The sequence below is a fragment of the Diabrotica undecimpunctata genome, chromosome 3 (assembly GCF_040954645.1).
Source record: "Diabrotica undecimpunctata isolate CICGRU chromosome 3, icDiaUnde3, whole genome shotgun sequence".
NCBI classification, from domain to species: Eukaryota; Metazoa; Arthropoda; class Insecta; order Coleoptera; family Chrysomelidae; genus Diabrotica; species Diabrotica undecimpunctata.
In genome coordinates, this window is record NC_092805.1 from 137,039,897 (window position 1) to 137,054,169 (window position 14,273).

Below are 14,273 nucleotides of genomic sequence, written 5' to 3' on the forward strand. Positions count from 1 at the left end.
TAATTTTGAATTTAATAAACACAAAAAAGTGAAATCAAAAGATCCCAAGAGATATCAAATAGGATTGCTCAAAAACAAGGAAGGAAAAATTATTAGAAAAAATTGAACGATGGAGTGAATACAAAAGCGAATTTTTTGAAGATAGCAGAGACAACATTGTCCAATTAAATGGTGACACGAAAGGGTAATATCAACATAGAAAATGAAGCACTTCAAGAAATAGAAATAGGCCGAGGAAACGAAGCGATCGTGTCGTGTCACCATTGCTATTTAATGTCTATGGTGAAAGCATCTGTAAGGCAGCTCTTTTAGAAGAAAACGAAGGAATTGTTATCAACGAACATATTATAAACAATATTCGATATGCAGACGATACTGTCCTAATTTCAAGAATAGCAGAAAACTTACAACGACTGCGTACAAATATAAATATTGCTTATAGTAATTATGGCAAAAAATGAATTTCCAGAAAAACAAGTAAATGATCTTCAGTAAAAACATGAGACAACCAACGTGAATTGGTATAAATGACACTCGGCTCTGAAATTTCCAGCGCCATTCTCATTAAGATGAAAAAATTCTTCTGCAATATGAACCATAAATATCTCTCGATTAAAAATGTTGAGAGGCTATGTATTTAATACCCTATTCTACAGAGTAGAGACCTGGAATTGATAAGTTAGATTGACAGAGACACAAACATGAAAGTGCTACGTCGTATACGAAAAGAGCCGGAGGTTATGTTAACTATAAAGCAAAGAAAACTCAAATATTTGGACTACCTAATGCGAAGATAAAATACGCATTATTTCAAAATAGACTGCCGAGCATAAAATTAGGGTCACCTCGTAATTAAAATTTATTTTAGAAATTATTATTCTTTTCTAACTATTTTCGGTTGTTACATAGTTTCCTAACGGACTGCTAAAGACAACAACGTTTATGTCCTTTAGTTTATGGAAAGTCATGAAAATGAACAATTTGCCTTTGATATACTAAATAATGAAAAGGGACAATTATAAGTTGATGTGCTTTTTTTTTAAACAAAAAAAAAATTAAGAAATTCAATAGCCAGTATTTTCGTCTCTGGCAGTGATAACTAGCAAACCAAGAGGCATGCTTTGGATCAGATTTTGGATCACATTCCTGCAGAAGATTCGGTCATTCCTGCACCAACATGTCGCTAAGATCTCTTGAATTTTTGGGGGCCGGCACATGACTCCGTAAACGTCTCTTCATCTCACCCCAAAAATGTTCTATGGTATTGATATCTGGACTGTGAGCAGACCAAACAAATCTTGTGAATTGAACCTCTTTAAGATACTCAGTAACTACCCGAGCAGTGTGGGGCCGTGCATTATTCGTGCCTAAATGTTGCGTTGTCTCCAAGAATAACCATAAACGGTAAAACAATGTCCCGTTCTCGATAAAGACTAACTTCGTGGGAGCGTCAAACGATATGACTCCCCCATGCCATAACTGACCTTTCACCAAATGGAAGTCACTCGGCAACACATGCTTGAGCATATCTCTCCCATGGACTTGGCCACACTCTTACACGTTTGTCTGAGCCCGTAACACATAACCTCGATTCATCGGAAAGCCATACACGACTACATTCCTGTATTGTCCAAGCCAAGTATTCTCGTGCAAAATTCAATCTGGCAATTCACGTGTTCATGGGAAAGCGGCGGTCCAGTTACTTTGGTTCAAGAAGATAAACCAGTGACATGAAGTCGTCTCCTAACTGTTCATTCACTTTACATTTCTTACTTCTTGCAGATGATTTCGAAGGAAAAATGCCGTGACCTTTGGGTTTCTTAAAGTACCAGAAACGACAAAGCGGTCATCTCTAGCTGTTGTAATTCAGCCTCGACCTGAACTAGGCCTTTAAGTAAGCAGACCGGTCTCTTTGTGCTGTCGCGATACTCGTTGCACACTCAAGAGACTTACACCAACGTCTCTCACAGTTTTGCGCTGATCGTGACCATCTTCTAACGCCGCCATAATTCTTGCCGTCACAACAGAATTTATGCTCATTGCAATACACTGACAGTGTTAACAGTACATAAACAATTTACAATTGGCGTTAAAACCACAGAAACAAAACTTTGCTGATAATGATTTTTAGGAATTAGGGTAAGGAGCCCTTTTTTATTTCAACCGTTTATCGAAACACCATAAACAACAATTTTTTTCAACCAATCCATTTGTAACCTATGTTACAACTGAAAATAGTGAAAAAAGAATAATAATTTCTAAAATTAATTTAAATGCTTTGAAAAAGAAAAGTAATCCAGGCCATAGGAGAGTGTTATAGTTGCGAAGTATGAGAGAGTAGATTGTCTGCACCTCGAGTGAGCTGTTTACATCAAATGTAAATAAAATCAGGATAGCATTGATGATTTCCAATCTCTTATAGGAGTTACCCAACAAGAAGATTGGCCATAATATACAGTATTAAAAATGAACATTGTATTTAATGATTATTTATTAAAACTGACATGTTCCGGAAACATCACGAATGGAGAACCTTCTACACTAATGTCTCTAGACAATTCCTACATGCAGCTTCTCCTTATTCACTAATGAATTCCATATATCTGTAGGTCACTACTGCATCGCATATATCCGCAGGTCAATATTAATTCAAGTGTATTTCAACATCTACTACACTCGACGACTGCTCCAAAAAACATTGTTATGTTTAGATATATAACATCGAAGAAGACTTTCGAAACATAGGCTTTGCCACGTGGCGATGACGTGCTCTGAATGTAGAAGAATGGAGAAAAATAAAACAGTAATAAGAAGTGAGCCTATGTACTCTTAAGATAGTCTAAAATAATGACATACAAGCCTAATGGAGTTAAGGTATGTAAACAATATGTAATCCGTTTGGTCACCTGAAAAAGCGACATTCTAGACAAGCTCGTAGCTATTTAAAAAAACTATGAATTATTAATAACTTCTTCTTCTTTAGGTGCCGTGTCCGTATTCAGACGTTGACCATCATCGGTTCCCTCGGAACCATTGAAATGGTTCCCTATCGGCTGCAGCGCGAAATAATTCTTCTACTGTGGTATTAATAAATACAATATAAAATTCTACGAAACAACAGCCCATTACAAATCAACTTATTAAACAAATTTCTTCATATTAACAAACTAGTAAATAATCCAAAGTATTATCTAAGATCATCAATTGACTGTCTGATAAACAATTCAGATTTTTACAACTTCTGAATAACTTCTTAACTAGAGTGAAAGAGAAATAAAATACAACTTTAGACAATAAAAAGCAAAAAGAAAGAGAAAAGATATTAAACAATACTTCAAATGACAAAAAGCCCGCAAAAATAGCACAAAGAATATTCACAACTTCAAAAAATAACAAACGTTTTGTTTATTCTCTAAAATAGGGATCACATTTTTCTTATTTCAGCAAACACGTTAATTAGAGTGGTTGATGTAAATATACGATTAGGAAGCTCACTAATATGAATATAAAGCATCGAACATACAAACGGATAAAATATTTTAAATTTTTTGCAATGTGAAGCAGATGGGAAGCTGTGCCAAGCCAGTATATATCTTAACAAACTGATAAAAAATGAAATGTCTAAAAAGTTAATACACAATCCAAATATATTTTTAAAATAAGTAATATTAAAAATAAAGAGCAAAAAGCTTGGTGACACGAGTGAATTTAAAATGCTTAGACAGGTGCTAGTACAAATGTGCTCTGAAAGAAGATTGTCTTAGTTAAAAATAATATCTTTCGTTCAAATAGTTATACCAAAAGGTAAATACGATGAAAGTAGATATTAAAATGAACTCATTTATGGTAAAAGAACTACGTGGCGACTACCGGCCAGGTAGTACCAGCAGTAGTAGGTCAGCAAGTTTTTGGGCAGCCTTCGGCAAGTTGAACCACATTTTTTAATCGTCCGACATACCAATATGTCTTAAAAGAAAAACCTTTAACCAGTGTGTTTTGGCAGTGTTGATTCACGGAGCGGAAATGTTGACTATGACAAGGAGAACAGTGAAAAAGATCCGTGTGGCTCAAACCGTCAGCTACAACGATCAGGAGTGGCTGATGCTGTAGAGAGAACAGCAACACTGAAGTGGTACTGGGCAGGTCACGTGGCTCGAATGACAGATAACAAATGAACAAAGGGAATACTGCAATGAAATGGAGAGCAAGAGCCTACCGAAGCAAAAATCGTCCGCCAACACGTTGGACTAAATATCTAAAACGTTGCATTAGAATTGGATGCAAGAGGCACACAATCGAAACAAAGGGACAATTGTGAGAGAGATCTATGTCCAGACGTGGACAAGCGAATAATGAATGATAATGATAAGTAGAACGAATGCTACTTAGATTAGAACATGGAACAATATAAAAAATTGTAGAATTATAAAGCTCCAATATAACTGAGAACAATAATTATAATTCCGATTGTAAATTAATATGCAATTTTATTTAATGGGCAGGTAACAAGATTCTAATTGATATTTTGAATAAAACTAGTGAAAAAGTATGCAGTACTGTAAGGTACTCAGCAAATAATTATTTATAAAATTAAATTTATACATATCTAAATGAGTTCATTTTTATAAATCATCTATTCTATTGTGAGAATTTTGGATATCAACGTGGTTTGGGAGACAGAGGAACAATTAGTACAAATAATTTATTCGTAAAAGGAATCTTCAAGAACTCACCAGTTATTGAACATAAAAGTCGAAGAGTTGTATTGGAAGCTCCTTGATATTGGTTAATCATTCCTTGAGAGTGAGCCTTCGGAGCTGGCATGCTGAGGGTGATGGCTTTGTGGAATTTGCGTCTTCTCGGCTCGACAGTCACTATTGGCGATACAGCTACACCATGACCTAGGAGTTTGGATACGAGTTCGGGTTCTATGGCCTGTGCCTAAGAGATAGAAAAACATCAAGGCATTTAAATTTTCAAAAACGAACACTTTCATATTTTAACAACGGAGATTAAAAACTGCCAAAGAAAAGATTGTGAAATCGAAGGATAAAAACTAACATAAGATGAGCCGATAATATTAAACACTTACCTGTAAACCAACTCTTATTTTCTTGGTTAGAGCATTCGGAGGGAAGACTGCTTGTACAAGCGGCACTGCAATGCTGGACACAGTACCACCGTCTGGACCAATAGCGTGGACTTCTTGTCTGATACGAGAAATAACAGCAAAGTAATGTGGGAAATCATTTGTTAGAATGCGAGTTATGCGACTGGTGTGTAGATCTTCTATCTGACTAAGTTCTACAAAAAAATATACATGAATAACGATTGATTGCAAAAATATAAAAGTAATACAACCAATACATTAAAACTTAGAAAAGCATAATAACAGGTCGGTACTAATACATCTCAAACTTACATCTAAAAATAAAAGGAATTACAGGAAACACTATAAAAAATTATTTTGTTCCAATTTCCAACTAAACTAACATAAATATGAGAACAGAAATAATATCAGATGAGAATATGCTCTTACAAACGAAGTACGCTAATTTTATAACGTACTCTACGTCAATTTGAATGTAATCATGGGCCTAATATAAATATAACAACAGTTGTTGCTTAAGTAAAAATATATTGTATATTTCTTTAAAGAGCTGTACCGTATCATACTGAGTGTTCAATTTTGTAGTTTGTTAATAAAAATATCAATGTCAATGTAAAAAGAGCAATCTCCGTCAGAGACGAAGATTAGAATATTGAGTGTGTCAGAGTATTGAGTTCTGAGTTTGAAAGTAAGCTAGCTATGAAAAATAAATTGATACCGTACCTTCTCCATCAAAACTATGATTTAACACATCTTGTATAGCTTCTTCACTAGCCTCCAAAGTATGTTCTTTCCATGTTTCGCCATTGTCAGATCTCAGGACGATTATTTCCCTCTGTTTACCTCTTAGTGAAGCAAAATGCGGCACTTCAATTATCACCGGCCTAAAAATTTAATTAAGATAAAGATTATTTAGTTAAATATTATGTTTATATGGGATTATGTAGTGTTTTATACGTTATTGAAGTAAGCCATGAAAAAACCATATACCAAAAATGACATAATATAACATTATACTCAAAGTTCTGACACCACTTTTTTGTGGCATGTCTAATTTAAATACAGTCAACTCCCGTTTATCCGCGAGCGGATTATCCGTTGAGCGGATTATCCGTTGAGAGATTTATCTGCTGAGCGGATTATCCGATGAGCGGATTATGTAGAGCTTTTTTAATACTGATGAAAACCTATTATTTTATAAACTAGATCTATGTATTATCATTATTTGTTATCGTCATCTGTTAACTTGTTTGTGTTAGTTCTAAGTTCGTTCAGTTGATCGTTGTTGTGAGGTAGTGTTTTATTTTAAGCTAAAATGCATTTTTTTATTGTTTTGTTACCATTTTCGAGAAAATAAAAAAAGTTGTGTCGACGATTAATCAAAAGTTAGAACTCGTAAGCAACATTGAAAATGGTGCTTCCCGTAAACTTATGTACCTTCAGTACGGTATTGGTGAGTCGACAGTGCGAGACATTTCAAAAGGAAAGACTTCTATAATTTGCATCAATCTCAGAAAGCTCTTCTGCCATTAAAAATGCTTTGTAGAATGGAGAGCATAAGTTCGTAACGTGGGTACATCTATAGCAGGTCCAATAATTGCTGTAAAAGCAAAACAGTTTTTTGACGTGTTGTGGTTAGAAGGGGATTTTAATGCATCATCTGGTTGGTTGACTAGCTTTAAGCAACGCCATGGCATAAAGGAGATAGGAATTTTCGAAGAGTTCCTTTCTTCAAATGATCTGAGCAACAAACAAATTTAGATTGCAGATGAATCAGACCTCTTAAGATAAATCAGATGGCCAGAAATTAAACAAAGAACAGATGAACTTCTAGAATACCTAGAGGACTAGGACGACGCGCTACTCGGTGAAAAACTGATGCTGAGTAAAGTGCAATGTAAAATAAGGAAACAGGTTCCACTCAAAGAAGCAGAAATAAGACAGACTACTTTGAAAAAGTGTAAAAATGTAAGTACAAATTGAACATTGTAAATTAAAGCTTTAGGTGAAACTACATTTTTATTTTTTGTATCTACATTACACTCAACCCAACGGATAAACGGGAGTTGACTGTATTATGTTTATATGGGATTATACAAATCACTCTGTAAATCATAAAAATCAAAAATAGTTAATATCTTTTATATTTTAGATTATAGGAGATTTATTTGCTGTGTAGCTCTTCAATTCGTCTTTTTTCTGTTTCGCCTATAGAGATTTTAAAATAACTGCTGAGTTCTCAAGCGAAATGGACCGGCGATCTATGCAGGAGAATAAATAAAATCCACTTAGAAAATTTCCATTCATTCTGGTTGGAGAATGAATTTTTACATCGCGTCACATCTCTTCTGTCGTCGGAACCCAGAAAAAGGTTCGTAGATCGCGACACTTTGTACTTCCCCGGTACAAGATGGGAACAATATTATCAGAGTTCCGATAATAACAGTTATTTAAGTACGTACTTTAATAGTTTCATTGAAAGAGATGAAATTACCAATTAAACAGAAATCGAATTAAGTGGTTAAAGTAGTGCCGAATGAATTAATCTCTAATGGTGTTAAGAGCAGAAGTCCTCGTAAGTTTTTAACTTTATTTATAACTTGCTACATCATATTCAAAAACAATGTAAGCATATTTTCTAACGATGAAGGAAGGAAATATACCTGGTTTTATTTTGAATTTTTCATATATGTATTTAGTGCAGTGCTTCGTTTTTTGTACAGGGTATGTCCCTATTTTTTTTTTACTGTTTCTGTATAACCTTTGTTGTTTATGTACAACATAAAACTTGTAAAGATTATAAGAAACGTAAATTCTTCTACATGCATATCATGATATGATAATGACCAAGGTAAATTTTAATGTTCTTTTTTTTTTAATAGTTTTGTCTATTTTTCTATCATTGAGAGAAATTAATATGTAACATTAGATAAAGATGTAAACTGGGATTAATTTGCAATGAATATTTGTTTTTAAGACATGACCGATTATGTCCATTTTATGAAATTTTATAATAAACTTAAAGTGAAGCTTGGGATTATCTGTAGGTTTCCTTTAGATTGTGTTTTTTCTTTTTATTAACAAAGTGTGGGCATTCTGTAAATATGTGATTAATCTATTGTAGAGTTATAATTAAACACAATGGTGGGTTTTTAAGAGACATTAAATATTTTTCTCAATTTCTCTCAATTTAGAAGGTGTTCCACTTGATTGGGTTTATCAAATCTGTCCTTGATGGATTTTCTAAAGAAAGATTTTAATCATTAAAGGTTAGTTTGACGCTAAAATCTCGTTGCACTGCAATCAGCAGTCTTATTTTCAGGGATATTCATATGTGAGGGGACGAATATGAATGTTATCGATATTCCCTTCAATGTATGGTGACAATAATGGTATATCTTGTATAGATGTAATATATGTAATAGACGATAGGTTTATTGAAGTTGGTGCTAAAATAATTTATTATAATGCATCTGTGTATACAGTAGCTAGTGAAGGTAGAAGAGTCGTTTTAATAGAAGTTGTGTTCAAGAAGTTGTGTTCAAGAATTTCTAAAAATGGTTGTCGTGGGACTGGTTGGGAAGTAATATGTTTTGGATAGTTGAAGAAAGTACTGATAATTTTGGGTACTTGTTGGGTACCACGATCGCATGGGAGACGGTTGGTTAGGGCTTGTGTTGAACAGACTAGTCTGTGGAAGCAGATTTAAGATATTTAAAGACTTAATATTTACTAAAGGATATAGAGGATTTCTGGTATTAGCCGACACTCGTAAGGTATTTGTTAAAAGTGATTGCTGTCGCCAAAGTCATGTCAGTTCGTTGGTTTCGCAGTATAGATAAGCTATCAACAGGACTAGATTTGAAAATTCCCAGACATATTCGCAAAACCGTATTATGCACGTTGTTTAATGTCAAATTAGCGATTCCAGTTTGTTTGTTTGTCGAAGGTAAGTCCCAATATTTTAAGTTGGTTATAAAGACATAATTTCAAAGAATTTTAAATAAAAAAAGACATTTTCAAAGAATAATAGAAATACCCTTTAAATAATTTCAGTTTCTAGCATACTGGTTATTCTTCTAACAAGTTTTATTACTTTGGAGTCTGAAGTTGAAGTTGCACACCCTACTGTTGCAACTAGCAAAACAGTTTCAAACTTTGCTTCTTTTCCATTTTAGCTATATCACATCCAAATTAGGTTTCTTAACACAAAGAGATTTATATAAAAATAAACAAATTACTTCTAAATTATTTAGTTAATAATACTGAAAACTTACCCTAAGAATTTAGCGCCAACAGGACCAAGTTCCAACAATCTGCTAGCCAGTGCTTCGCCTTCCATCAGTGGTGGTGGAGTTGGAGTTCTTTGAGGTCTTACATAGCGACAAGTAATTCTTGTAGGACTAGAAGCACATCTTGGGGGAACGATGACTCTGACACCGGAATGACGACATCCTCTCATGGCCCCACCTCGAGCATCAACAATGAAAGACACCAGGAAACTAAGAAAACATTATGTCGTAAGTAAATTTTTTGTTAAACTAACTGCACGAAAATGAAAGAATGGTAAAAAATAAAGTGCATTTTTATATTGACAGAAGTATATAAAAAAATAATGTAAATTGTGCATTATTTTTTACCATAATATACAAATGATTCTGAAAATGTATATCAATCAAATTTATTTTATAACAATTTTTAACAGAAGCAAAACACATAAGTAAAAAAATAGAGTTTTAAAATTATCATGGCTACTATCAAACATGGAGAGTTTTGCTCATTATTCAACACAAACATGTATAATAAATGAATACCTTCCATATAAATAATACTAGAATTTTAAGAAAAGAAACTAAAAACTTTATCATTGACTTGAGATTGACAGCAATAAGCAATAAGCAATAAGTATTGTAAGTAGACTGTTATGGCTAGAAAATTAAGGGAATAGCTGTTCCATTGCAGTTAAAAAAAACTATTTAGAGCAATAGTGGTTACAATAATAATAGCCAGGGTGATATTTAAACTCAGCTAGGACACAGCCTTGGAAGAAGAAGAATAATGGGAGGTAGATAACTCAAGTTCGTGCAATTGATAATTTACAAGAAAATCTAAAGAAAACACCGAAAATGATATCATGATTGCTTGTTTTCAGAGATTGTTTTGACATTATACTTTATAGCAGTAGAAAAACAGACAATCATTTTGATGGTAGCAACCTTTGAAAAAGAAACAATAAATAGACTAAAAATATCAGTAAGTTTTTTTTTATATTTTGTATATTGTATATATGAATAGATTAATCATACTGAGAGACAGGACACCTTCTTGTTTCCATGAGAATGTTGCTAAAAAGAGTTATGACCTTTATCGATTATCTACGATTCAGTAAGTTAATGTTTAGGAACAGAATATATATATATATATATATATATATATATATATATATATATATATATATATATATAAAAGGTAAAAGAAATAATAAATTAGACTTACTTACAATCAATTGGAGTAAGTCTAATTTATTATTTCTTTTACCTTTTATATATATATATATATATATATATATATATATATATATAAAAGGTAAAAGAAATAATAAATTAGACTTACTTACAATCAATTGGAGTAAGTCTAATTTATTATTTCTTTTGCCTTTTGAAATGGACTCACACAAGCAACACATTCATGATATATATATATATATATATATATATATATATATATATATATATATATATATATATATATTTGTGTTATATATAATAAGTGTAAAACAAAAAATACTACAAAAAATCAGACACCCTCCATTTAAGATGTAATAAGAAAGAAAAAATATTGTCAGATAGGACAATACAAAAACTGCTTATCTATACACATCGATATATTGGATTGTATTAACAAAAGTCTTGACATTATACAATTTTAATTTTCATTTGATTGATATAAATTGTGGTTAAGAGAAAACTTTTGTGCCATTACTGATACAACGATGTAATTAGTCAGTTCGAAATGTAAAGTCACTAAAAATGAAAATGAAAAATGTTTAAGTAAAAAAAAGCATGAAACTTGTCTTAACAGTTTCAATTACATACAAAATAATATTCACACTCAGTTATTAATACTATACACAATATAACAATGTACAATGTTTGAATAAGTAAAATAAAGTAAAATATTTGACATGTTAGTGAAAATACGTATATTTTTTTACAAATATGTAATAAAGATAATAATATAATATTAACTATTGGAGAAAATTAAAGCATCACTTATAGTAAATGACAAAATTCACCAAAAAAATCTATATTAGTAAAATTATGCCACAGGAATTCTAATAAATTGTTTTTTAAAAACTTTAAGAAAAGTATCAACCTGACACAACGCTAATTTAATAAAAATATTATATATTATTGCTCAACTTAAAAAAAGAACATTCGGAATTTGACTATTATTTTTTGGTAATAATGTTTATGAGCAGGTACTATATGTACTATATTGGTATCATATTGGAGCACGACCTATACTTAATGCATAGTCTAACCAAATACTAGGCCTACTACTACTAATAACAGGCCTAAAATCATATTTTTTAGCCTGTCTTCTATTCGTTTGGCCCAAAAATAGGCCTCTTCCAGGTATCAGTCTTTTTCATATTGACCCTAAGAACCTTTGTGGATGTCGTCACTTCAACGCATGTGAGGATTCCCTTATGTTTTCGCTTCATAAGATTGCCAGTTCCACATTTCCTTAAGCCATTCATCATTCTCGAAACCTTTAGCCTTGTGTTTAGCCCATTAACACTTTAATCTGGCTACTTGTTAGGCATCATCTTTTAGTTTTATTGTATTAAGAAATGTTTCATTACTTATAATACTGAGCCCGGTACTTAAGAATAGAGAGAAAACAAGAATTGAACACTTTTCTTTTAAGTCTTACTAATGTAACCCATCTCGTCCTTATTCGTCTATCTCCTTTCATTGTGGTAATATATCCTCCATTTAAGTTTAGCTATATGTTCTACACCAGTTCTATGATTTTTTTCGTTTCTTACTCTGTCTATCAAACATATATGTCTATCAACAATAACCTCTTTATTCACCGTTGCGTCACTTGTACTTCACGTTTGGATGTCTTTGTGAGAATTAATGTTTCTGCGCCGTATGCATGAAGAACAGATAGAACATGTTGATTAAGGCTCTTTTATTTAAAATGATTGATTCGGCGCCTTTAAAAACGTCAAAAAATAGCTGACAAAAATTTCTATTACGATGACAATCATTTTTATTTTTTTGCACAGTTTTCACATAATATCTCCCTGCGCCAAACATATCTTCTGATCTTTATCTTGGTGGTAGGACAGTGCAGATTTACGGTTGTTCTAGCATTGCCATATATTGTTTTATAATATTGGTGTACCTATAATCAATTCTGACACTCTTTCAGGGTCCTTAGAAGTTCAATAATATCAAATGCTTTGTGGGAATCTACGAAGGTAGATATTAAGATATTGTTGTACCCTGTGGATATATTCTGCTCATATTCAGTCAGAAAACCTGGTCTTTTTAAAAAATGCTTATGTTCCTGCAATTTTAAACTGACTCGTGTTTTATCCGAAAACAAAACTTCTACTGTCAGTTTCAGCTTACAAGCGAAGCAGTAATATCTCCAGAAGATGACAACCCCTAGTATTGGCGAAGCGTCGAGAACTAATCTCGGAAGACAACGGCCTAACAGCCCGAACAAGCAGTTTAACAAGTTAGACGATGGCCGTGAAAGCCTAACGCATTTTATCAATATTAACACCAACTGTCTCAGAAATCTATTGTATCTGCTGTTTGTAGATATCTTACGACCTTAACCTCTCGATTTAGATAACGTCGATCGCAATTTCATTAAAAAAAGGTTTAACACTAATGATAAAGAAAGTTAAAGAGACTCATTTTTAATTAACAGTTTTTTTTTAGCACCAGTTCACTATATTTCGTAAACTAAAACAGTACAAGTAAACAATGATGCGTTAATTTTGTGCAGTTTATATTAAAAACATGTTAATGGAATATTACATTATATTTATAAAGAATACTAGCTACATTGAATCAAAAAAACTGAAAAATATCAGCAACTTATGACTAGACGTAATAGAAAAAACTATAAGACAACTGTAAGAGTTGTTTTTATTTTGTATTTTTTATTTTATTCTGTATTTTAAACATTTTGAAATAATGTTCTTTATACAATTTATTCTTTATAAATACGACTATATACAATCTTTACAAATACTTAATTGAAGAAGACAATGGAATTCCATAATATCCTTATCCTTTTCTCTCTTTCTCATATACAATGTCACACATAACTATGGTGATGGTGACACACCATCCACTCTATACTTATAATGCACATCTCTTCATCTATAAAACTCTTGCAATAAATAATGGTATGTAACATTCTCGTTTTCCCTCCGAGAGCCGTGAGACATTGTCGTGGTGAAGAGGTTCTTGGTGATGGTTATGGGCGCAAATTCTGTAAGGTAAACACGATGGAGAGGCTCTATTCTCGCACAATGTACTTACACAGAAAGCCCTGGACATGAACGTCAACACCAGAAACTAGCAGAAATACTAACAGCAACGAGTGTCGATGAGGATGACTTAAGAGTCATTACGGAAATCAATTAGCATCAGGTAACTCAAGTAAGAGTGAAGAGCAACACATCCAAGCAGTAGCCATATGGGATGCGTTCCTATCCACGATAGGAACGCATACTATACCCACTACCCTTTAATATGTATTCGGAAAACATCTTCGCTGAAGCTCTTAAAAACACAAGCACTGGAATCAAAATCAACGGCAAAACAATTTCTGACAATCATACGTTTTCCTAGACGTTGCTATGTGTTTCCAATCCTTCTCTAGGGTTGTGAGTGCTGGACCCTCAATCCTTGGTTAGAGAAACGCATCGACGCTCTCGAAACGTAGCTTTATAGGAGGATACTACGCATTTCCTGAACGAAAAGAATAACAAATGCCGAAGTACTTAACAGAATGCAAAAGAACAAGTTCAAAATGGTAAATACGTTATTTCTTATTACTAATTCAGGTTGATTTTTAATCAAGCTAAAATTCAGTCATATTATTTGCTGATAACAATAAAAAAAAA

At 32.7% G+C, this 14,273-nt stretch overlaps 1 protein-coding gene across 6 annotated transcripts in view; it reads right to left on the reverse strand.

Annotated features, from left to right (window-relative positions):
* The window catches only part of LOC140437468 (uncharacterized), a 389,771-nt gene that overhangs the window by 57,999 nt on the left and 317,499 nt on the right, over positions 1 to 14,273 (reverse strand). For all 6 annotated transcript variants that reach the window (XR_011950379.1, XM_072527015.1, XM_072527014.1 and 3 more), the window contains 4 exons: positions 9,388 to 9,612; positions 5,834 to 5,994; positions 5,093 to 5,304; positions 4,734 to 4,941 (listed from right to left, as the gene is read on the reverse strand). Coding sequence is in view for 5 of the 6 variants with exons in the window: in XM_072527015.1 (XP_072383116.1) it covers positions 4,734 to 4,941; positions 5,093 to 5,304; positions 5,834 to 5,994; positions 9,388 to 9,612 (806 nt within the window). In the remaining variant the exon portion in view is untranslated. The remainder of the gene's footprint in view (positions 1 to 4,733; positions 4,942 to 5,092; positions 5,305 to 5,833; positions 5,995 to 9,387; positions 9,613 to 14,273) is intronic.